Source organism: Phoxinus phoxinus (genome assembly GCF_949152265.1).
Source record: "Phoxinus phoxinus genome assembly, chromosome: 23".
Lineage (NCBI taxonomy): Eukaryota > Metazoa > Chordata > Actinopteri > Cypriniformes > Leuciscidae > Phoxinus > Phoxinus phoxinus.
This window is the reverse complement of record NC_136898.1, coordinates 4,668,093-4,693,135: the sequence shown is the minus strand read 5'-3', so window position 1 is coordinate 4,693,135 and position 25,043 is coordinate 4,668,093. Positions and strand designations below refer to the sequence as shown.

At 35.3% G+C, this 25,043-nt stretch overlaps 3 protein-coding genes across 7 annotated transcripts; 1 reads left to right on the top strand and 2 right to left on the bottom strand.

The window, feature by feature from the left end:
• Nucleotides 1-3,539: 3,539 nt before the first annotated feature.
• h2az2b (H2A.Z variant histone 2b) lies at nucleotides 3,540-5,431 on the top strand. Its single transcript, XM_079599285.1, has 5 exons — nucleotides 3,540-3,672; nucleotides 4,383-4,460; nucleotides 4,555-4,668; nucleotides 4,810-4,939; nucleotides 5,063-5,431. The coding sequence occupies exons 1-5, from the start codon at nucleotides 3,670-3,672 to the stop codon at nucleotides 5,122-5,124; spliced, it is 387 nt and encodes a 128-aa protein (XP_079455411.1). The 5' UTR covers nucleotides 3,540-3,669; the 3' UTR covers nucleotides 5,125-5,431.
• A 1,277-nt stretch (nucleotides 5,432-6,708) lies between these two features.
• Nucleotides 6,709-10,152, bottom strand: ved (ventrally expressed dharma/bozozok antagonist). Its single transcript, XM_079599272.1, has 3 exons — nucleotides 9,437-10,152; nucleotides 8,384-8,640; nucleotides 6,709-7,272 (listed from the first exon to the last, which is right to left on the bottom strand). The coding sequence occupies exons 1-3, from the start codon at nucleotides 9,702-9,704 to the stop codon at nucleotides 6,925-6,927; spliced, it is 873 nt and encodes a 290-aa protein (XP_079455398.1). The 5' UTR covers nucleotides 9,705-10,152; the 3' UTR covers nucleotides 6,709-6,924.
• A 3,962-nt stretch (nucleotides 10,153-14,114) lies between these two features.
• On the bottom strand, nucleotides 14,115-24,689 carry polm (polymerase (DNA directed), mu). 5 transcript variants are annotated; one of them, XR_013796092.1, is made up of 12 exons: nucleotides 24,167-24,489; nucleotides 23,671-23,848; nucleotides 23,480-23,578; nucleotides 23,222-23,392; nucleotides 22,757-22,828; nucleotides 22,517-22,637; nucleotides 21,986-22,118; nucleotides 21,697-21,799; nucleotides 21,362-21,577; nucleotides 20,808-20,891; nucleotides 20,320-20,416; nucleotides 14,391-14,510 (listed from the first exon to the last, which is right to left on the bottom strand). XR_013796092.1 is itself a non-coding variant. In XM_079599257.1 (12 exons), the coding sequence occupies exons 2-12, from the start codon at nucleotides 24,238-24,240 to the stop codon at nucleotides 19,569-19,571; spliced, it is 1,338 nt and encodes a 445-aa protein (XP_079455383.1). In that variant the 5' UTR covers nucleotides 24,241-24,246; nucleotides 24,638-24,689; the 3' UTR covers nucleotides 18,523-19,568. The 5 variants fall into 5 exon arrangements, 4 of the variants coding, with proteins under 4 accessions (XP_079455381.1, XP_079455383.1, XP_079455380.1 ...); XM_079599257.1 differs by lacking the exons at nucleotides 14,391-14,510; nucleotides 20,320-20,416 and adding exons at nucleotides 18,523-19,655; nucleotides 24,638-24,689 and having other exon boundaries at nucleotides 24,167-24,246; XM_079599255.1 differs by lacking the exon at nucleotides 20,320-20,416 and having other exon boundaries at nucleotides 14,115-14,510.
• Nucleotides 24,690-25,043: the final 354 nt, after the last annotated feature.

Sequence of the window (25,043 nt, the reverse complement as noted above, 5' to 3'; positions counted from 1 at the left end):
AAAATATATAAATATGGATATGACAGATGCATTACTCATATTTTATCTGTATTAATAGGCTATATATAATATAATATTAATAAAACTCATTAAATTCTATCTCATCTCTCATAGCAGATATAAAAAACGTAGGCTATAGGCTACGATAATCTGTCTTGATCAACGTATAGCAATTTTATAAAGTGCAGCGCGCAGCCTATATATGCACGCATTTTTCTGCGTATTCCCCTTAAAAGGGGAAAGATCTGACCCAGGATCAGCCATTTTCCCACCCTTGGATTATGAGCTCTTTACGAAGTGACGTAAAGGCTGACTGTAGATCCGCTGCTGAACTTCCGCCTTCATGTGCGCGATGACGTCAACCGTGACGTCAGGGTTTAATTCCCGAGGTCAGTGTGTTGCGCGCATGAAGCAGGGAATTTCTTTTTTTTCTCTCTCTCTCTTTTTTAATGTTTTATTTGTTTACGGACAGATACAATAGACATAGATAAAACTGTGTCAACAGCATCCAATGCATGTCTCATTGTGTTTGTAGCTAAATTTGCAACACTTGTCCCTAGAAGGGCTTTTATAAATTACAGTTACAACAGCAAACAAACCCAAAGAGAAAAATGGAAAGAAAAAAGAACAAAAGGGAAAAAAAGAGAAAACTAAACATATATACAAGTTTGTTGCTGAATTAGCCAAGTAACTTAGTGGCTTTTAAAAAAATATTACAACTTGCATCGGATTTAAAAAAAAATCAAAATAAATAAATAATTTAAATAATCCGGATTTTAAATCATTTTAAATAGACCATTTAGAAATTTAAAGACAAACTTTACATCGTGAAGAAAGACAAAATGAGCTAAGCTTAAAATCTTGTACTTAAGATCTGATGGTATCTTATTTGCTTTCTATCTAAAAAGTTCAAGGCTCAATGTCAAAGACGTAAATATGTGATAATATCATCGAGTTTAAAAACAAAAGGGCATGATCATATGTTAAACAGTCTCTTATTATTTTGAAGCTGTTATAGATTTGCCTTAATCGTTGTACGTGTGTCTTTTTCACATGATTTTTAAAATGTAACTGAGAATCTAACATCATGCAAGGTATTTTTCCTCTGATACTGTTCAATAACCTCATCTTTAATTCTAATGTTTAAGGATTCTGCTATAGCTAATGTTTTTATTGAAAAACATATAGACTTTGTTTTTTTAGTATTTAAGGTTAACAAGAGGCATCAGGCCAAGCTGACACTTTTTCTAGATTTCTTGTTCATTTTTCATCAGCATACGTGTCATCAGCATACATTTAAAGCACAATATTTAACAATTATTTCATATGGAATAACAAAGACATATTATTTAAAAACAAATCCCTATTCTACCATACTTTAGGGATTATTTTAGTGAGACAATTGGTCAATTCCAATGGATATTTGTTATCTGAATTTCTACAAAAAAATATTGGGTAACATTTTCATTGATAATGCTGGTCTTTTAATAATAATAATAATAATAAATAAAAAAAGCAATAATAAAATGCTCTTTGTTCTGTTGTTTTCTGCAGCGAGATTCTTTTGGTCTTCTTTATTCTGTATCTCTCGGGTCAAAGCATGGAAATTGCTAAATAAGTTTTGTGGAGTCCTATTGTTTAAATGGGGTTAATCCTCGCAATAAAGATATGTTAATAAATAAATAAATGAAGTAAATAAATAAATAAATGAAGGAAGTGTTGTAGGCTACTTCACAGAATGTAAACATGGTTTGGGAAGATTTAAGATTAATATTTAATTTAGGCTACCTGTGAATTTTGTGCACTAAAGAAACTATTTTGCATCTGTTTTTTTCACTGTAGTTACTCAAGATTGAGAAAACATCATTAATAAAAAACGGAAACGTAATAGTATATGATAGAAATGTTATTTTTTTATAATGACAATTTACAATGTAAAGAACAGCATACTATACAGTTATTTATTTTATTAGGAAAATACCTTGAAAATAAGTGGACTCAGTGCTAACCAAATTTTTCACACTTTATAAATTACTTTAAATGATATGTAAATCTTTTGGAACAAACTAAAAACATAAAAGCGCTAAAAACAAGTATGCTTTGAAAGCACTGGAATTTATGTAATTTTGTATGTATTTTTTTAATTTCTGGCAGCTAATGTTAATGTGACAATGTGAGTATGGCCTACCTGATGTTCTCATGGCATTGAATAAAGTAAAAAAGTGCTGCGCACATGATTAATTGTATCACGTTTAACTGTAGAAGGCATTCAGGGCTAAACAATATTGAATAAGACAAATGTTTTGTTAGTACATGATTGCAAATTGTTCTCATTATTGCTCTTTCTAACACTGTTCTTATGTGCTTTAGTGATGCCGATAATATTGAATGTTATAATAATTAAGATGAGCAAAACATATTTATTTTGTCTCAAAAGTTATTTTTGATGAATTCTTAAATAATCCACTAATTATTCCATTTATTACTCTACCGCTCATCCATGCACACTCAGTGTTTTGAATTGCCTATAGGGATTTTAATAACAATATCAAACTTCATGCCATATCTGAAGTAAAACAGCTTTTATGTTTCACATGCAGAGTCTGCCCATTTCTATATGCCATATTTCACAAAGTTTCAAAAAATAAAAGAATACTAAGAACAGATCCAAAGGAAGCATAACCCATACAATGTGAACCATTGTTTTTTATTTTTATTTTTTTACTTTTGACTATATTGGGGAAACAACTAAATTAAAATGTATATTCACAATGTGTGTGTGTGTGTGTGTGTGTGTGTGTGTGTGTGTGGGGGGGGGGGGGTCATGGATCATACATTAAAAAAAATATGTTGGATATTACACTTTAAACACCTAGAAATGTGCTTCTTTAACATCTGGTCAAATATTAACAGAGACAAATTCCCACAACTGCACGTATAAACTCTGATCATCCTGTGAACGATGGAAAGAAGAACTGAAAGGGAAAGACTGGGATGAAGAGGAGGAGCCATTAAATAATAAGAAAATACAAAGGACTAACAAACTGTGTTCCTCACTTGCTCCATTTTGTAGTCTTGCAAAGAGGGAAAATTAAAAACCTGTTTGTTTTATTTAGTTGCCTTATAAGCTTAGTACACACCCTGTTCAGTTAGTAGCTAAAATATCAAAGTGGTCGTCAAAGTCAACAAAATGAAAGAAACTCACGAGGGCACTTTTACAATTTTAGCGAGAAGGAGGAGCTGATAAGAAAGAGTCCTTAATACATAAAGTAAAAACAACACGTCCTCAATTATTTGTTTTGCATTGTAGCTTTGACAACATCATAAGCTACACTAGATGTCAGATATGTTATTAGTCTATATATTTTATTGTGATTGAAACATTCCCAACTCTTCAAAATAATAGTTTAATCGATTTTAATGTAATGAAAGATGACGGCGGCACGCATGCGCACAATACTAGTGCGCTGGTGGTCCGTGAAAAAAAAAGAGAACTAAAAAACACCCACATAGTGAAACGTTCTGTGATTGGACGAAATCACCATTTCAAACCAAGACGGAGCTCGTTGATTGGTTATAACGCTGGACCGTAGCGCGCTATCGCTGAAGTGGGCATCATTGTGTTTTCCCTCCGTTTCAAGCGAAAAGAGAAGAAGCTCGTCTGACGATATGGTAAAATAAGTTTTTAATTGTCTAAATTCTCAAATAAATCTTAGCTCGGACCGATGTGTTGTGTATAAACCGTAATTGTGCAGTGCTTTAATTCTGTGCACGTGATGGCTTTTAAGCTCGTAACGTTAGTGTTTGTGGGTTGCAGTGTTTTGGTAATAGAGCGCCGACCATGGGATTAAAGTGAATTTGGTGTATTGTTCTTAAAAAGGAATAAAAAAGCCGGAAAATGTGTGTGTAAATGTGATATTTGGAATCCAGGACAAAGTTTCCTGGCTTTAAACTAAATTTAGCGCATTATGACTCTGGTTGGTGGAATATATCTATATTTTTAAGTTAGTAGAGTAGATATAACGTCGTTTATTTATAAAAGTCAAACCTCAAAGTAATTTTCTTACGCTGTTTGCTGTATCTTCGTCAGATAAACGTAAATAAGCTAAAGCTATTTTTTTTAAGAACTCCGAGCAAAAATTATTTCTAACGTTAGTCTTTTTTTTGTTCATTTTATCACTTCATTCTTGAAAATGGTCTTAACAATAACGTTACCCATGCCTTCGTAACTCACAAAATGGTTCCGATTCACCAGATGTTGCTACCTTTTTGTTGCGTTTGTTTTGAAGAAAGCATGCCTCATTTACATTGAGCACAATGTAATTTCAATGAGCCTTGGTGGGACTTTTGAGTAATAAATCCTTTTTCTTGTGCTTCCGCAGGCAGGAGGAAAGGCTGGAAAGGACAGCGGAAAAGCCAAGGCGAAAGCAATCTCCAGATCACAAAGAGCTGGTCTGCAGGTATGGATTCCTCTGCCAAAGAGAGAGGAAAAAATGGACTGATGTTAAATTTAACAGTATGATGTTGACCGTTTCTTTGGTTTATGTGATTCAGTTCCCTGTAGGTCGTATCCACAGGCACCTGAAGACCCGAACTACCAGCCATGGTCGTGTTGGAGCCACAGCAGCCGTGTACAGCGCAGCTATCTTGGAGTACCTGACTGCTGAGGTAATGGTGTTATTTTGGCACCGTTTGTTAAACAAACCTGTTGGATGTCATAGTGGCAGTTTGTTGGCTGGCTGGTTATACATGAATCGTCTCTTGTGCATATAAAGCAAATGCAAACCCAGTGATTTGTCATATTGGCAGGTGTTGGAGTTGGCTGGAAATGCCTCCAAGGATCTGAAGGTGAAGCGTATCACTCCAAGGCATTTACAGCTGGCCATTCGTGGTGATGAGGAGTTGGACTCGCTTATCAAAGCTACCATTGCTGGCGGAGGTGAGTTTTATTTGCGTAACGTGTGGTGTGATTTGTAAAAAAAAAAACGCTGATGCTGTTATAGTTGTAAGACTGGCTCTGATATTATTTTAATTTCATTTGTTTCCGTCACTTTCCCTACAGGTGTGATTCCCCACATCCACAAGTCTCTGATCGGAAAGAAGGGCCAGCAGAAAACTGTATAAGAGGGATTGATGTTCGACTCTGTCTTTGTATAGCAACAGCAATCAGCGTTGAGAAAGCAGTTGTTTTTGTTGTTTCCTCATTTGTTTGGTTATGTTTGGTAAGTGTAGTTTAACATAACAGAGGTTAGAGTTTGACGTACTGTATCCATGATTATAATGGGGGGGGATGTTACGTGTTCTGGGGAAAAAGGAAAACTAATCCTGCCTTTTGTTTAGTTGGGTTAAGGGGTGGGGTTTTCTGAGGTGTGGGTTTCATTTTTGGCTTTTTAAAGTCTGTTTTATACAATAAAATACTTTTTTTTCTAAATGGTATGCTTTTCTGTGATTTCATTTACTGCATATTCCCAAGAAACAAGATGGTGATAATTAAATTCTGATACCAAGGCTGCAAATAATCCTTTTATTTTAAAATATGCACTCATTCACTCTATTATGTCTAAAACATAGTTATGAATTACATGATTCATGGAAAATTATAGCATAATTAGTTCAGTAATTTCAACTTTCCATCACATATTATCGGTTTTCTACTGTAAAACTGTTGTCAAATGTTAAATATTTAGCTACTTGCATCTCCTCATGCACTTTCACCATTAAAACTAAAGTGTTGCGTTGACTGCTTCTGTAAACGGTAAGCCCTGTCTTTGATTTGATTGGCCAGCTCAATCATTTTCACAATGACGACTGCTGTTAGACCACTGAGGCAGACCAGCCAAAAAATGTAGGCTGATAATAGTCATTCTTTGATCTGACATAAGGAATGATGTGAATAAATGTATAGAAACATTTTTCCAGCTATATTCCCATTGTATGCATCTTTGGAACATAGTACATGGAAATGACCTCAGGGTGGGCTGTCAATTTTACTCTTAAAATACATTTTTAATGAGCTCAGGTAAAAGTATTCAAGTTTTCCCCCAATGTATCAGTATTTGATTTTTATAGTTATACGTTTGACTATAGTTGATAATCAGCTAAACGTTTCTTTAACTAGTTATTTAACAAAAGGTTGTAGCCATATATGTTTGACTGTAACATGTTTGTAGGTTAACTTCAAAATGTGCAAGAGGATAGAAAAAAAATTGAATATAATAAAAGATAGTTTCATTAGAATAACTATTTGTCATAATGACATTACAAAATATATTATTTGTATTTTGATGGTATAATTATTATATAATAATTGTAAAGAATAAGTAAGATTAAATTCAATATAAATTATCTACACTCTAGTTCAAAAGTTTGTGGAATATTTTTTAAAGGAGTTCTGCTCACCAATGCTGCATTTATTAGATAAAACTGAAGAAACATTTCTGATTATTATCAATGATAAAAACAGTTCTGCTGCTTAATATTTTTGTGGAAACGGTGCATTTTTTCATGATTCGTTGATGAACAAAGCTGAACAGAAAAGCATTTAGTTGTAATAAAAAAATATTTTGTAAGATTAAATGTTGATGTCTCTTTTGAATACATTTATTGGATCTTCTCTAAATAAAAGTATTAATTTCTTCTTTTTTAAAAAGTTACTAGTGTGTAGAAATTAAGCACTTTACACCCTTCGAAAGAAAACAAGCGGTGTAGTCAAATAGAAAAAGATTTATTTATACACTCCTCTTGTACACATAGACATTTTTCAAGATTTACAAACATATTTAAATAATTCTCCAAAACAATACAAAAAAAAAATTCACATTTGTTATTGCACTTCACCCTGTATTCACAAATGCACAGATGTAAACAAAGACTTGACTAACAGTAGTACCAGGCAGAAATGGCGGGTTTGCTGGCGGTCTCTCCTCACTGTGTGCTGTAGTAGTGAGAGTGGTACGGCGGGTACGGGGTCATCATGGAGGGGTTGCTGGGATGGACGGGAAGGCTCTGTATTTGGCTGTACTGATACAGGGCGTCCACAGGCAGGCTCGGCAGGCCTCCGGAGGTGGCAGGACCGTAGTGGAACCCGGAGCCGTACGGCGTCGCGCTCTCCTGGACCCCCGCGTAGAAGCTGGGATACGGAGCGGCCCGGAAACCGTGCAGATCGGAGTAATGCATCATATGCGAGGCCACTTTAGCCTGGCAGGCGTGAGCGAGGCTGTCCTGAACGGTCCGTTTCAGCTTCATGCGGCGGTTCTGGAACCAGTTTCTGATCTGATGGAGAGAAGCATAACGTAAGTTCATATTTTGCACATAACAAGTTGAAGCACTTAAATCACATTATTGAAAATCAATTGTTTTAGCACCTAATGAGGTCCAATTACAGCTGTTCGTTGTTAGTTCATGTTAGCTCTGGTCCGTTAAACAATATGGTAGCACTTTACTTTAAGGTTTAATTTTTTAATTTTAGTTAATAAAAATATAATTCAATGTTGTTTGTTCATGTTAGGGTACGTTTACACGACAACGATTTAGGCTACTTTGCTTTTTTTTTTTCAGATGACAACTTGTCACGATCCACAACCAAAATGTTGCATTTTACATGCCAAGCCAGAAGATGGCGATGTCACTTTGTAAAGAAACACCATGTGCCTATTTACTGTAATATGCATGTGCATGAGGTCACCGTTTTCACAAATTCATGTTTTTGTAGTTTACACAGAGACGATAACTATAGTTTTTGAAAACTTTCACTTTGAATCCCGTTTTCAGACCCTCAAAACGTTGTCATGTAAATGAACGGCCAAAGTTTTTAGTTGAAAATGGTGCCGTGTAGACAGCCCTTAAGTTCACAGTATTAACTAATTTTAGCACATACAACTTTTGATTTTAATAATATATTAGTGAATGTTTAAATTAACATTAACAAAGGGGGTGTTTACTTTACACAGCAGAGTTTTCAACTAAAAACAGAAAACTTGTATGCGTCTTGGCCGTTCATTTACATGTTTACAGTGTTTTATTGCCTGTAAACACAAACGGGTTTCAAAAAGAGATTCTAATATCGCCCCGTGTAAACTACAAACACAGGAATTTGTGGCACATAGTGTTCATTTACAGTGGCATCGCCATCTACTGGCCTGGCATGCACAATACAGCGTTTTTAGTCGTTTTGCAATGTTGTCCTCTGTATGCAAAACTTCTCAAAAAAAGGCAAAAGTATAAACGTTTTTTACTACACCGTTGTTGTGTTAACATACCCTGAAGATTAATAAATGCTTAAGAAGTATTTTTCATTTTTCATGTTAACTAATGTAGTTAACTAATGTTAACAAATGAAACCTTATTGTAAAGTGTTACAAAAAAAAAGAAATCAACCTCATACCTGTTTATCAGACAGATTCAGTCTTTTGCAGAGCTCAGCTTTGTCCTGGGCTCCCAGATAAGCGTTCCTCTTGAAGGCTTTCTCCAGACTGTTGATCTGCTCGGCGGTGAACGCTGTTCGGGGTCTGCGGCCAGTAGAGGGAGATGCAGACGGAGCCGGTTCTTTGAGGGCCCCGGGTGAGAGAGAGCGGCCCCCCTCGCTCTCGTAGCCGGACGTCTCCTCCTCCTCCGTGCTGCTGCTGAAACCGGCCTCTGATGCTGGGAGAAGACAAACAGATTCATATTCAGATCAAGAGGTCAGGTCACAAAAAACAACTGTGCAAGAGGGAAAGAAAAAATATACATTTGCATTTAAAAATGCTCAAATGAAAAAGAAATAGAAGAAAATGTAGGGAAAAAAAATCACAAAATTAGAATAACGTGGATCCTATGTAAACTGTTAATTTGCTGTAAGCATTTAAATATATATTTTACTAACAAAATGGCTTTATACTTTTTATTTTATTATTATAACAGTATTTTAATAGTACTTTTGTTACCATGTTAAAGATAAATAGTGTAAAGTGTAAAGTTAAATATTTCTACTTTTTTTACTACTCATTCAATCCAAAAAAATAACAATAGTGTTTTAGAACTTTACATTAAATGATTATTTAAAATGTAAAATAACAGTTTTTATTTTCATATATTTTAAAATGTCTTTTATTCCTGTGTTGGCAAAGCTTAGGTACTTTTTACTTTTACTTTTTTTAACTATTGTAACTATAACATGATTTAGAAAACAAGGAGGATCAGGAGAAATGTATGGAGAAGTGTTACATCAAATAGTTAAATTAAAAACAAGTTAATTAAATTAAATATAACATAAAATGTTAGTATTGTAGATCTGTATTTAAAATAACTGTTTTTCTATTTTATAATTATATATATACGATTTTACTGTTAATTATATGAAAAACAATATAAAAATAGTATTTTTTACAGGATTTACATCAAATCATGAAAAAAAAAAATGCATAGAAGTTACTCTTGGGTTATTAGAAAAGCGTTTTACCGTGAGTGTGTTGCTGGATGATGTTGTTGTCATTCGACTCGGTCTCTTGCGTACACAGCAAACTGTTTCCCGGCTGCGCTGGCTCCGCACGCTTCTCCTGAGCCTCCGTGTTTTCCGGTCTCCATCTGCTGTAGAAGCCGGGAAGGCTCTCGGATGCCGTGCCAGAGGTGCTCGGGCCGTCCCAGGAGTTCGAGGGGTGTGTGGATGCCGAGCTGCACAAGGCCTGGCTGCTCTGAGAAAGCCACTCGATGGAAAAATGCCCCTTCATCTCAAGACGACGTGTCCAAATCCAGCAAAGGAAAAGGCAAATATCCCGTATCAAACAAGGCGACGCACTTCTTGAGTTTCCAGAAGGGACGTCCTGTGACTGAGCGAGTCAGATCTGTGTTTGTGTTCTGAGAAGCGTGGCTTTGGGTTCACTGATCAACACCTCCAGCATGAGGCTCAAGTATTTATAGGGCTAATCCCAGCTCATTTACAATTCACTTGGCCCGGATCAAAGGAAACATCCTCCCCTGTCCTGATCTCCACCCCTTCAGTTTTCACAAGTGTGGTAATGAAGACGTCTCAATCGGCCTTGAGTGAACCCATTAACTCCTGGCACCAGTAAGTCTGGAGATGTAATCCCCTCCCTAAAACCATCTCTGATCCCGTCTCCTCGCTGAGGTGTGTGTGTGTGTGTGTGTGGGATTTCATAAGTCCACGCTAGAAGGAGTCTGATGGAGGAAGTTCAAGGTTAAAAACAGAGCCTGAGTCATGGAATTCATAACCAACAGCAATATTTGGTCATCTCAAAAGTGAAATTTTAGTGTTTCATGAGAAAAATCTCTTCAAACTGATTGAAAAAGCATCATCGTATGTCCACAAAGATAAATCCACATAAAAAACATCAAACTTTCTTTCTTTCTTTCTTTCTTTCTTTCTTTCTTTCTTTCTTTCTTTCTTTCTTTCTTTCTTTCTTTCTTTCTTTCTTTCTTTCTTTCTTTCTTTCTTTCTTTCTTTCAGAAATTATCAACAAATTGAAACAAAAACCATCCAAAAAGGACATCTAGTTTGTTTGTTTGTTTGTTTGTTCATTTATGTATTTATTTAACTTCTTATGTGTCTTTTTTTTTTTTTTTACTTTGTTTAAAGTTCTAAATCAGTTTTTTTTTAGTTTATGTGTTATTTATTTATTTAATTTCTAAATCAGTTTTTTGGGGGGTTATTTGTAATTTATGTATGTATTTATTTATTTAGTTCTAAATAATTTACTTACCGGTATTTATTTGAGTTAAATCATGTATTTTTTAGGTTATGTGTCATTTATTTAAGTTCTAAATTATATTTTTTAGTTTTTATCATTTATTTATTCTAAATCATTCTAAATAAATGTATGTATTTATTTATTTATTTAAGTTCTAAATTAGGCTTTTTCAGGTTGTGTCATTTATGTATTTAAGTTCTTAATCATGTATTTTGTTAAGGTAATGTGTCATTTATTAGTTTGTTTACAGTGCCAGCACAACAAAATGAAGCTGAAACATTTCATAGTAAGATCTTTTTTTCTTTCTTTTTTTTAAATAAGCACAATTGTTTTGTTTTGTTGAATAAAAATAATTGTGTCAAACCAGCTTGTTTGTTTGTTTATTTATTTATTCATTGTTTGCTTGCCAGTTTCTCTGATAGAACAATAGGAGAAAACTTCAGTGAAAACGTGTCTGTCTCTCTCGGTGTCACACACACACACACACACTGCATGTTGCTGTGAGTGTGTGTGATTCAGCTCTTGTTTACCCCTCTTCAGCAGGTTCTGGTATCAAAGCGTGCGGCTCTTGTGAAGTGGCAGGTAGAGGTTAATGGGCTGTTTTAGAAACACTACACGAGTTTGGAGACAGTAGTCTGCAGAGAACCACCACTGATGGAGATAACTGTCGGCCCTTGGATCTATTCACCCAGCCAAACGGGATCATTACGCATAGTTGATCTGGTTTATCAGCTGCGTGCTGGAGATTAAGCTGATCAGGCCCACTATTGAAGAATACGTGATTTCAAAGCCCGCCAGACACTTTTGATTATCAGACGAGCAAATAAAACAGACTCAGATTGTCCCATTATTGTTTCTAAAGGATCTGAAGGGTTTGATCCCTTTTGGGCTCAATGAAGGGAAAAAGAAAGAAAGACGGCGCCAAGGGTGGAGATTTTATGCATACAAAGGAACTAGAAGATTTATTACCTGCAGATAGATGCTGGCAAATCTTTATAGTCATCTTTATTTATTTATAAATTCCAAATCAGGTACTTTTGAAAGTTATTTGACATATACAGTGTTGCTGTCTTGGTATTTATTTATTTATTTTTCTAAATCATTTAAAAAAAAAATTTATTACTTCATATAGTGTGGCTGTCTTGGTATTTATTATGCATTTATTTATCTTCTAAACCAGGTACGGTTTAGTTATTTGTCATATAGTGCGGCTGTCTTGGTATTATTTATTTATATTTCTAAATTAGGTATTTTTTAAGTTATTTCTTATTTGTCATATAGTGTGGCTGTCTTGGTTTTTATTTATTTAATATTTTTTCTAAATCAGGTTTTTATTTTATTTCATATAGTGTGGCTGTCTTGATATAAACATTTTTTTTCTAAATCAAGTTTTTTTAGGTTATTTGTCATATAGTGTGGCTGTCTTGATATTTATTTTTCTAAATCATTTTTTTGTTATTTGTCATAGTGTGGCTGTCTTGGTATTTGCTATTTATTTTCTAAATCAGGTATTTTTATGACATAGTGTGGTTGTCTGCATATTTCTTTATTTTCAAAAATCAGGTCATTTTAGGTTATGTGTCAGTGTGTTTGTTGGATGGTTGCTTGATTGTTTTAGTTTTTTTGGCTTGTTTGTTTATTCATTTCTTAATTTTTGTTAGGCCTATATATTTATTTATTTTAAAACTGATGAAATGAAGTGTGTTTTTTGTCATAATGTCTCTAAACGGTGCGCCTTATCAAATATCACATAAAAAGAACAGTCAATATTATGTATAGTTGTAGAATCATTCAAAAAATTTTTTTTCCATTTTCTAGAAGAATTATATGTTTAAATATGTTTCTGGGTGTTCTGGAAAAGGCATTTTACAGTTCAATTATGATTACAAATTATGAATGGAAGCAGCTCCTTTATGTAAAACAAAATTAGAGAGATTATATAATGTTCATTCATCATCTCAACCAATCAAATAAAGAGAATAAAATCATTCAGACGGTTGAATCTGTCAATATTGTTCCCTCTTCGGCCCATTTAAAGGTTCAAAGGGCAGATCATTTGTTTACACTCTCTCATCATATCTTCATTTCTATCTGTCGAGAGGCCAAACAAACACCCGATCTCATTCCTCTCTTATCTGCCACTGATCTCTCTGTAATTGTATTGTAGGTTTCTATATTCCACTAGGATCAGTGTTAGGGGACGGTCCCGTCTCGTTTCCGCTGTCCCCGGGCCCTGATATGTGATAAACCTGGGGCTGACTTTGATGTGTGTGTGTGTGTGTGTGTGTGAGAGAGCAGAGAGGAATCAGACAGGAGCCTGTTTTTATGGATGACAGACAGACGGGAGGGGTTGGAGACGGCAGGGCCACCTCTCATCTCACTAACACTATCATTAAAGCAAAGATTACAGTGTGTGTGTGTGTGTGTGTGTGTGTGTGTGTGAGAGACTCTTCTGTTATAATGTCCCTGAGCTGATAGCAATGCGTTTAGTAAAATCATCAATATAGGGTGAACTCAGGTTGATCGGGACACTTTTTGCCATTGATATGAAAGGGAAAATGTGTCCAATCAACCTGGTTTCACCTATTCGTGCTTTACAGAAACCAGAATCCCAAACACTGATCGGAAGATCCTGTAATTTAACAGCAAGAACAGCAGCTGAAGAACCATTTACAGCCAAAAAAAAGTTATTTGTAGAAGATTTTCTTTTAAAAGAGTACGAGTTGCATGACTGAGTTAGGTTATGTGTCATGCGTTTATTTATTAAGTTCTAAATCAGGTATTTATAATGTGTCATGCATTTATTTATCTATTTATCTATCTATTTATTGATTAAAGTTCTAAAGCAGGTTTTTTTTTTTTTTTAGGTCATGTTGTCATTTATTTATTTACTAAATCTGGTATTCTTTAGGTTTTGTGTCAGCGTGGCTGTTTTCACATTTGTGACCCTGGACCACAAAACCAGTCACATGGGTCATTTTTTAGATCTCATTTTTGAGATTTATACATCCTCTGAAAGCTGAATAAATAAGCTTTCCATTGATGTATGGTTTGTTAGGACAATATTTGGCCGAGATACAACTAATGAAAATCTGGAATCTGAGGGTGCAAAAAAATGGAAACATTGAGAAAATCGCCTTTAAAGTTGTGCATTTATGTTCACGATTGTGCTGCATTCACTCACAAAAATAAATGTTTTATATATTTACTGTAGGAAATTTACTAAATATCTTCATGGAACATGATCTTTGCTTAATATCCTAATGATTTTTGGCATAAAAGTACTATCGATAATTTTGACCCATGTTGGCTATGGCCACAAATATACCCGTGTGACTTGTGACTGGTTTTGTGTCATTAATTTATATAGTTATCTGAATGATTTCCACAGACTCTCCTCTCTTATTAAAACATTTCTTTGACATATAATTTGAAAGCAGTTTTATTTGAATTTCTTGTACTCACAGGTATCAGTGTGATCGGGCTCATGTTGGATACTGTCAGCATTTTTTATCGCTGGATATGTTTTGATCATCAAGTTGAGATGCTCAGCCCATAACGCGGTTCTGCTGCGCTGATGAGTGGAGTTAAAGGCATTATTTGCGCTGGGTCCTGAAGTGCTGCTACAGACGGCAGTCTCTCAGAGTAATGGCCCCCGGCAGTGAGGGCCTTTGATTGTCCTCATTGAGGCTCTTTCATCTCTAATAGGGCTGTTTGCTGCTCTGTTATGACTCTGCTCAGGTATTGTCCCTCTCCAGCGCTGCAGGGGCCCGAGGGTCACACAACCAGCTGTGCAAAATCAACACCGGCACCAAGAGCGTCACACCACTGCAAAATAATCAGAACATCAACATTTATACATGTTTTTACTCTTATGCGGAGTAGCCTTTGACAGATTTGCGCACAATACTTCATTTAGAAACATTATTCATTATATTACATTACATTACACAACATTGAAATCAAAACAATAACATTTATATTTAAAGGTTTCAATAAAAGAAATACATTTATTTAAACAGTCCTTTCATTTGAATGTTATATACATATTAAAATAAAATAAAATACATCAGTGTTATTTTAGTATCATTGGGATAGATATTGTTTATATTTTTTTGTATTACTTTTTATTTGTATATTTTCTGATTTCATTTTGATTTTAAAGTTTGTAAGAGTAGTTTTGTGGTATTTATGTCATTTTTATTAGCTTTTTAATGTCTAAATATATATATATATATATATATAAAACTATTCATTTCGGTTTTAGTTATTTTAGTACATCAAGTTGTGAGAAATGAGAAAGAGGACAAAATAGTTTTTAATAAGTTTTTAATTTTCATTTCAATTAACAATTTTTGAATGGTCATAGTTTTAGCCATCAATATATATATATATATATATATATATATATATATATATATATATATATATATATAAATAAATAAACGCTGACAGTATCCAACATTAGACTGATACCAATATTTAAAAGAAATAAATACAGTTTAAATAAATCACAGATATCGTAAAAATAAATAAATAAATGCATGACACATAACCTAAAAATACCTGTATAAAATAAATATATATATATATATATATATATATTAGTGCTGACAAATTGATTAATTGCATCTAACAGAAAAGTTTGTGTATATATTATAATATATATATATATATAGGCTATATATGTGTGTGTATGTATATATATATATATATATTAATATATACACACACACAAACTTTTATGTTAGATACAATTAATATACATACACATTAATAATAATATATATATATATATATATATATATATATATATATATATATATATATATATATATATATATATATATACATATACATATAGGCTACAGTATGTGTGTGTGTGTGTGTCTATAGTAAAATTTTCCTTAGAAGCAAATACTAAAATGTGTTAATACCCAAATGGCCTGCCCATTATATATAATATAATAAAGTTACTAAATATCGTGGTAAAAACAGAATTTTACTCAAATCTTAATACATAGCAAATTTGCTCTTTTCCTGATGTTGAGAATATTTGTTAATCCTAAACACCTTGCTCTTCTTTTAGTGTGCCAATATCAAATGGGTTTATTATTTTGACATTTCTGTGATATTGTATGTTACGTATCAATTATCACATTAGAACTGTGATTGTACAATGTTTAACGACTTCAACACGGCCTCATGATAGTGTGTGTTCTGCTCTCGTTTGTTATGCAGGGAATGCCCATGAAAGTCACTAATCCGGTTAATCCCATCAACCCTGATTGCAACACATCCAGTAATCCCTCATTGACTCCAATCAGAGGAGTGGACCTCAAAGAAGGACCCGGGGAACCGGCCCGGTTGGAAAAGCAGGTCTGTGATTGTGACCGAGGGCCAGAGCCTCGTCTCCTCCAGAGATCTGCTCCTCACGGAGACCAGAGGTGTCCCGGACGCTCCGGCGGCCCATTCAGAGCACTTTTGTTTCACACCTGGAACCGGGGAGGGGAAGTGTGAAGGAGGCATTAAGCCCTATTGAGCATAACTGCCGAAACCCACCCACCCCGTCTCTTACGACACACACCACTGAAGAGCCGGGGCCAGATCACCATGTTTGTGAATGCTTTCACATCATGGACACTTGACTGAAAGGAGCGTCCTCGCCGAGAAAGACAAGGGAGGAGGGAACGCTACATTTGGGCCTTTCCTTTTCCTGTTAAGAGTGTAATGTAAAGGCTGATGTGAGGTGTGAACCTAGACGTGCCCTTTGAAGTTAAAATGACATTTAGAGGTCAATTATGTTGTTAGCAGAAGGTGTCTGCCGGTTTCAAACCGCCATAAAATACAACTTAAAGGTAGATAAAATGAGACACGCCGGTTTATGTCCTGTCAAACCTGAAGAAGACACGCCACTTCAAGAGCCTGCAAACCAGCAGCCATCAGAGATAAAACAATACACTCACATTGTTGTCACAGAGATAAAACACTACACACTGGGTTGTTTCAACCCAATTTTGGGTCAAATATGGACAAACCCAAACGTTGGGTTAAAAATGTAATTTAAAAATTCAACCCAACGGCTGGGTTTGTTCATATTTGACCCAAAATTGGGTTGAAACAACCCAGCATTTTTTTAGAGTGATGTTTCACGCTGTCAATTAGTTTATTATACACTTTTGTGACATGGAACGTCAAAACGTCATAAAAAGACTATAGGCAAAGAATATGAGATGAAACTCAAAACATTGTTAGTTGTGTTATGTTTTGTGTTGATTCAAAATGCTTTCTCGCCCCTTACAAAAACACAGTGATGATATCAAACGGACTGATTATCATTTTCATATATCGTAATATTTACACCGTACTCTGGGGGTTTTATTAACTGGAGCATTACCATAGTATCTTGTCTAAAAGGCATCATATTAAAGGGATAGTTCACCCAAAAATTAATAATTTCCTCACCCTCATGTTGTTTCAAACATGTATGAGTTTCTTTCCTCTGTTGAACACAAAAGAAGATATTTTGAAGAATGTGGGTTAACCACCAGACAGCTGACGGTAGCCATTGACTTGCATAGTAGAAATGAAAAATAGTATGGAAGTCAATTAACTGTTTGGTTACAGACATTCTTCAAAATATCTTTTGTGTTCAACAGAAGAAAGAAATTCATACAGGTTTGAAACAACATGAGGGTGAGGAAATTATGACATAATTTTCATTTTTGGGTGAACTGTCCCTTTAAGAAAAAGTTAAAAACCTTGAGTGAGAAATTGTATTGGGAAAGAGAAAAATACCGGTCAGATACGTCAATGTTAATAATTTATCTCAGAGAAAAGGGTTTAAAATGATTATTATAAACATATTTGGTTTGACTTGTGGCTATTTTGTGTTTTCAAATAAGCAGATTGTTAATTTGAATATACTGTAAGCACAGCAGCTTTTTTCTTATTTATTATATGATATCTACTATGTCTCTATAATGTTTAACTGCACTGGTCAAGGCAAATGTATTGTACAATCATGGATTAATTCTCTCCTGGCACATTTGATTGTTTTGTAAAGGCTAAATAAATGCTGCTCCATTAACATTAACACTGGCAGAAAGGAGACACGCAGAGCTGGATTTATACTTGAAAGATCCCCCGCAGAGACAGAGACGTCTGTTTATATACTGGAGACAAAACACGTCTCCTTTCACCCGACGGTTGAAACGCCAACATTTCCTCTTCGAAATTAATCAGATGATCAGTATTAAAATACAGTACATATACTGTTGGGGCCAGAAAGATTTCTTCATGTTTTTGAAAGAAGTTTCTTATCCTCACCAGAGCTTCATTTATTTGATCAGAAATACAGTAAAAAGGGAAATCCTCATGACACCCTTCTAATTTTTCTTGGCTGAAGGACTTAATGTCCTTTCTACACCTGGAAAAAATTAAACACTCCATCAGAGACTCATGTTAACTCATTTTATAAAATGTGGAATCCTATTCTTTCCTTTGTTGAGACTGTACCTTCATAGGAGATGTTTTTTTTTTTTGGGATGTTTTGGGTTGGGTAGAGTTAAGAGTGTTTGTATATTTTTTCATTTATTTATTTCTATAAAAAAAAAAGCAGGTTTGTGATGTTTTTCATATATGCCATGCACATAATTGTCATTTAAAAATCTGCTCAATAATAAAAAATAAAAAAAACAGTAAAAAGAGTAATATTGTGAAATATTATTACAATTTAAAATAACTGTTTTATATTAAAATATATTTTAAAATGTAATGTATTCCTGTGATTTAAAGCAGAATTTTCAGCATAATTACTCCAGTCTTCAGTGTCACATGATCCTTCAGAAATCTTTATTTTGATCAATTTAATGCATCCTTGCTGAATAAAAGTATAATTTCTTATTTAAAAAAATCTTACAGACCCCAAACTTTTTAAAACAGTACTGTATATTAAATGAAAAACTGAAATATATTGTATTCTTTTAATGAAACACTATCACATTGACAGAACGATGTTAGCATGTTTCTTTTTTATAAATATCCGTATTTCAAGTAGGCTTCAATGCCAGAAAAACAAAATGGCTGCTCAATTTAATGTGTGTTTATTTCTTTAGTTATGTAGTCTGTTTTCCCCCAGTATTCGAGAAAATGTTTTAAAATATATAATGGGCATGTAAAGAAGTTTGGCGGTTGGGAAAAGCGGGTCAAAATGTACCAGGTGCACAAAAAGGAGGTTAGAATAATGTCATCATCTAACCACAAACACATCTGCATATACGATGTGTACATGCATCAAATATCCGCACTGACAAAACTGAGAGCCTCCATACATCTCCGGAAATGTCAAGTAGAACATTTATAGGTTTAGTATATGCAACTTTATCAAAATTAAAGTATATATAAATTGTAGACAATCACACCAGCAGCTAAGACGATAAAATCAAGTCAAAACCAATGTGCCAGTTAAATATTACATAAAAACCACCAATGGTCATGTATCCAAAGACAACTGCAGCGCTAACATGGAAATAATATATAGTGACACATTTGCAGTTTTAATTAAAATATTTAATTATAAAGTATAAAATAAGGACAACATCTTATAAACATTCAAGTGTCTGATAAAAGAGAATGTCTATTTCTCATTACTGTACCTTATTAACGAAGAACCACGTTAAAAACCTTAAACAATAGTGCAAAACACGGAGAAAACTGATCAAGTTATTGGCAGATATCGGATGCTTGCAAAACATTTGCACATCTTATAAGTGTTTACATGTGAAACGTGATCTGATCATAACTGGCAGCTCTGATCAGAAGTATATCCGGCTCTGAGATCCAGCACTGGCACATTAGTGATAACGGGAGAGCGGTAGACTGGATTCAGGCGTTGCGCTCGGACGGAGGAATAAACTCCAGATCCAGGAAGGCAAAAATCTCCTCTTCCGTCTTTGCTCTGAGGTATAGATTCTGTACAATTTTACAGAGAGAGATGCAAATGTAGCTTTTTTTTAGCAAGGTGTTGAGCGTTTTTACAGTTAAACATTTAATGTTGACTTATAAAACCTATATATTATATAATAGGCCAAAAGTATTTTAAGTCAAACTACACAGAATGTTAAAGTGCCCCTGTATGCTCTTTTAAAGACTCCTAATTTCGTTTTGGAGTCTTTTAAGTTTACATGCATCCCAGGTAAAAAAAGAAACACTTAAATTTGAACCACTCATAATATACATTGCAGTATCAGCTCTTTTCTCACACGGTTCGATAAAGGATTTAATAAAAGATTCACTCTAAACCCTCCTTTCTGAGAGCCTGCTCTGCTCTGATTGGTCAGATGACCCAGTCTGTTGTGATTGGTCTACTCTGCTCTGATTGGTCAGATGGTTCAGTTTTTTTTAGATTGGTCTACTCTGCTCTGATTGGTCAGATGGTTCAGTTTTTTTTAGATTGGTCTACTCTGCTCTGATTGGTCAGATGGCCTAGTCTGTTGTGATTGGTCTACACTGTTCTGATTGGTCAGATGGCCCAGTCTGTTGTGATTGGTCTACTCCGCTCTGATTGGTCAGATTGTTCAGTCTGTTTTGATTGGTAGAAAGCTTACAGTATGTGTCAGAAGCAAAATGCTATTACCATATCTGTATTCAGCTCCTGATCTTCCTCCGCGCTTGATGCAATCAGTTAAGATAGCGTCAGTTTAACTGTATCAATTCCAGCATGAGTCGTCATCCTTTAGAAGTGCAGCAAAGCGCCGAAATCAGCGTCTTCTCTACAGTTCGACAACACAAACCAAACTCTTCCAGTCTCAGCTACAACTACAGTGTTTGAGGGTCAAAGCAGACATGGTTCGTGAGCCGCCAGTTGAGACTATAGGCTGGCATTATGCAAATCTGTTTCAAACCTACGTAGGTTCATGCAAGAAGTAACACTGGAATTACTGACGACATGTTCAGGCAGATCAGAATTGGTTCTTTTAGGAGACAATAACTCCATTTACATTTACAAACAGCTATATTACACACTACATAAAAGGTAATATCCAAAAAAGCATAATAGGGGCACTTTAACATACTCTAACTATTATGATGTACTTTTAATAGACACATGCCGATGTGGCTCACCTGCTTGCTGTCGTACAGAGCGTGACTGCTCAAAGACATGTGCTTCTCTTGCCCAGCCCACCGTCTCAACTCCCTCTCGAACAGCTGCAGAACAAACAGCCCAGCGTGAGTGAACATCACTGACCTCAAAACACGGCGAGAGGAGAAAGTCAGGTGTGACGACACCGTTTAACATTCACATTAATGGACTTGAATGAAGAGATCCAGAAAACATCACATTGGAGTTAGACACAGCACACAGCAAATAGAATTAAAAAGTATACAGTCAGAAAAGATCGAATATGAAAACATATTTTAAAGAAAATGAAAAATGTATATATATATTTGTGTGTGTGTTTGATTGATCAATTGTGTTCCAATCAATAATCAGTGATCTGACTACTATGTAAATTACTAAATGAAGTACTTAAAGGTACTACTAAAAGTGTTTGTTTTCAAACTACTCAACCAATAAAACTAACTGAAAACTAACAAAACATAACATAATAGAAATAAACAGGAGTAGTGAAACTTTGGAAAGGATTGAATCCTTTGGAAGTGAGGAAGCTACACACCTTAGACCCGGTCCATCCGAGAGTAGCGAAGGCAAACTGGCTGTAGGGACTGACCACCAGATCGACCCGTACAGCTCTTTCGGTTTCACTTCCTGTCTGAAGCTTAAATATGGAAAAGCATCTCTCAAAGCGATCCATGTTATGAGGAGCCCGAGCTGGACCGTCCATCTTTTCCAGATAAGAGTTTCTGGTCGTCTTCTGATACAGCAGTAAACCCTGATGAAAAACACATGTTACTTTCTAAAGATATTGCAGGAGTAAAATGTATTTACAACACCAAACAGACACAAGGGAAGGATTTGATCATCCAACTATTCAAAGAAATCCACAAGTACCTGCTCCTCCAGCCAGTTTGTGATTTTAGGCATCAGTCCTTCCTCTTTTCCTTCTTCTGGATGTGTTATGAGAAAGTCCACATCGTGACCGACTTCTTTCCCCCTGAAATGTATATAGCAAATCTCAACTGCTTGATTGTTTATATTGTCACAAAATGTAAAATATATAATCGCACAGCTCTATTATAAAGTTGGATGAATAGTACATCAAACTTTACATATACATACAGTATATTCAGGTAAATGCTCAATAATGCTTTGAAGATACAGTATTAAGGCGAGATCTGACCTCCTGAACCCTCCCATGAGCCTGATCTCCGCTCCGGGCAACACAGCGCGCACAGCTTTCTCTACGATATCACTGATGACATCAGCCTCCGCCTTAGTGACGGGCTTCTGGAGGTCATCGTAGTACTGGACTCCTGAAAGTGATGAGGTCAAAGGTCATTTGAAATTCTAGATCGTCCATTTCAGGTTTTTTTAAAGAACCACATAACTCATTAACCTGTGCTAAATGTTCCTCTAATTTATTTATAGACTTATAGATGCCAATTGTTCAAATATCTTTTTAAATACTCTACACAGACACACACTTAAATATAGGTATACATACATATGCATAATATATACATATATATATATATATATATATATATATATATATATATATATATATATATATATATATACATACACACACACAGTACAATCACCGGCCACTTTATTAAGGTACACCTGTTAAACGACTTATTAACACATATCTAATCAATCACATGGTCAAGACGATCTGCTGAAGTTCAAGCACATTGAAATGCAGTACCCGCTTGCTGTGCACGGTTCAATTGTTGTCCTGTGCGAACCAAATCATCAGGAGATCGCAATCCCTCTCTAAACCAGCGATCTGCCGTCCGCACACCCACCCCAAAAATACCAGTTAGTGCCTGCAGAAAAGGAAGACGGCAATATTCAGCAATATTCAGAATTGAATATTTCTGCAAAAACAGTACATAGTCTGAGTAGTATGAAAGTATGCTATTTTTGAACATATACCCATTATTACCTTCATGGCCTGAAATTGATCTGATTGTCTTGTTGACTCCACTTCTCTTGATGATCCATCTTCTAAAATCTCCTAAATGGTGAAATAAGTCATGCAAGTTTTTGTCATACACATTTATTCAAAGCGACTTACATTGCTTTCAAATTACACATTTTATCAGTTCTCGCTTTCCCTGGGAATTGAATCCATTACCTTGACATTGCTAGCTAGCGCCATGATCTACTGCTCTGTTGAAAGGGATAGTTCACCCAAAATTTAAAATTCTGTCATCATTTACTCTCTTTCAAGTTGTTTTAAACATGCATACATTTCTTTGTTTTGCTGAAGACAAAGGCAATGGTTCTCCTTCAGCAAAACAAAGAATTTTATACAGGTTTCGAACAACTTGAGATTGAGTAAATGATGACAGAATTTTAATTTTTGGGTGAACTATCCCTTTAGGCTACAGGAAAGCATAATTGTCACCTTTATAACCCTCTGCGAATGGTCACCCAGGCAGGGCAAAGACCTCAGATCCTCCATGTTCTTCACTCGATGGGGGAGTGCCTTTAGGACTGAAGCTGCCCGTCTAAAAGCGACGCTCCGTCCTTCATTGTCATTATATTCGGCATTTTGAGACAAGATTTCAAGAGCTTCCTACAAGACAGAGTGTCGAATAACTGCTCATCTTTAGCTCAATGGCAGCAAATAAACAGAAAGCAGTTGAGACACCAAATAACTCACTGTTAGAAATAAATTGTGGTGTTTCAAAGGAGTTCTTCTTTGACAGGCATAAGTTTTCACCAGCATTGCAGTTTGGTCTATGTTGGGTTTTGTGTTAACCTGCAGTGTATTTACATACTTAGTTAATTTGCTCTTTTTAAAGTAATGTGTCCATAAAAGCAGACGAAGCAATTGAGATCTTGCCCTTGTACCTGTAATGCGTGTCTGTCCTGAACAGCAACGGGATGTCCTGCCTCCATGCTCTCTGTAAACCACCTGATGTCTAACAAATGCACAGAACTGGAAGTGTCTGGTCCTGTTTGGTTGTCCAGCCAGGCCTGCACTTCATCTCCACTGTTGTTTTCTGACACAATATGTGTGATGGAGGAACTGTAAAAGAAAACAAACTGGGCTAGTCTTTCATGGCAGGGGTTTTCAATCTTTTAGATGCCATGGACCCTCAAATATGTGTGAAGGACCCATCAACGTGTGAAGGACCCATCCTAAAATTTAAAAGCCATCTATCATTTATAAACACCCAATTTATACACTGAAAATTACTTAAATTAAGTTCATATATATTTTTATACTCACTATATTAATGTACAACAGTATGAATTGTTTATTTATTATGTTTTATGGCACCCTTACAAAAAGTACTGTGTGGCAATAATATGGTAAATTGGCGATGGTTAAATGTAAACATACCTGTAGGTTTCTTTAATAAGAAATCCTTTGCTACGTCCTAGTCGTGTAAGAAATGCTCTTCTGGATGTTCCCATCTTTCTCTCCAAGATGAATATAGAAACATGTGGAAATTTACAAATGTCATTCTGTTGACTAACATTTAGAGATACTTTCCTGCGTTTTAATGGGATCATAATCTAGAGAGTAAACACTTGGATCCCTCTTCTGCCAACTTTAACCACCTCATCTACCACCAGAGACTCAGAGCAGATATAAACCAACCCCCTGCACTCCACTTTCTCAAGATCGAGGGAAAAGATGTCACGTGTGAGTCACAGAGAGAGAAAAATATATGAATCAAGTGCGCGCATCAGTGCCCCGAAATTTGTCTTTAATTGGTCTCGGCGGGCATAGATACTAAGTATTGTGGTTTAACTCTTCACTTGCTATTTTAAAATGAAACTGCTAATAAAAATAATCGTTTCTCATTACCCATTTTCAGGTGAATGGTGTCATAACCGCAGCTAAAGGATGTGGTGTGGATACCACATGGTATCTGTTACTTTTTTCAGCTTTGGTGAGGATGGACCAATCACAGCCATTTGCGATTACTAGAAAAGGATTGCTACACCGGATTTCTAATTATGTAGCAAAGTGGCATTTTCAACAATAGATTTAAACGACAGTGGTGTTGTTCAGAAACTGAAATTTCCAGGGGGAAAAAGCCAGCATTTAGTTAAAGTTCTCGGGCCACAGGCGACACCTCGGAAGACGGACCTCGTTTCTCACTGTCTATGGTTTCTCATGTGGGGATCTATTTTGAGTGGTGCACATGTTGGTGCACTCATAAACAGCTCCGGGTGGGTGCAGACATTACCTTAACTAAGAATAAAAATAA

What these genes read in the sequence shown, in the direction of transcription:
- h2az2b (XM_079599285.1), top strand. An exon ending in CACAAAGAGCTGGTCTGCAG is followed by an intron (nt 4,461 to 4,554) that starts GTATGGATTCCT and finishes TATGTGATTCAG; the next exon opens with TTCCCTGTAGGTCGTATCCA. An exon ending in AGCTACCATTGCTGGCGGAG is followed by an intron (nt 4,940 to 5,062) that starts GTGAGTTTTATT and finishes CTTTCCCTACAG; the next exon opens with GTGTGATTCCCCACATCCAC.
- ved (XM_079599272.1), bottom strand. Translation starts at nt 9,704, where the DNA reads ATGAAGGGGCATTTTTCCATCGAGTGGCTTTCTCAGAGCAGCCAGGCC. An exon ending in CATCCAGCAACACACTCACG is followed by an intron (nt 8,641 to 9,436) that starts GTAAAACGCTTT and finishes GTCTTCTCCCAG; the next exon opens with CATCAGAGGCCGGTTTCAGC. An exon ending in TGAATCTGTCTGATAAACAG is followed by an intron (nt 7,273 to 8,383) that starts GTATGAGGTTGA and finishes TCTCTCCATCAG; the next exon opens with ATCAGAAACTGGTTCCAGAA.
- polm (XM_079599254.1), bottom strand. Translation starts at nt 24,339, where the DNA reads ATGATCCCATTAAAACGCAGGAAAGTATCTCTAAATGTTAGTCAACAG. An exon ending in CTTATTAAAGAAACCTACAG is followed by an intron (nt 23,849 to 24,166) that starts GTATGTTTACAT and finishes TTTCTTTTACAG; the next exon opens with TTCCTCCATCACACATATTG. An exon ending in ACCACAATTTATTTCTAACA is followed by an intron (nt 23,393 to 23,479) that starts GTGAGTTATTTG and finishes TCTGTCTTGTAG; the next exon opens with GAAGCTCTTGAAATCTTGTC.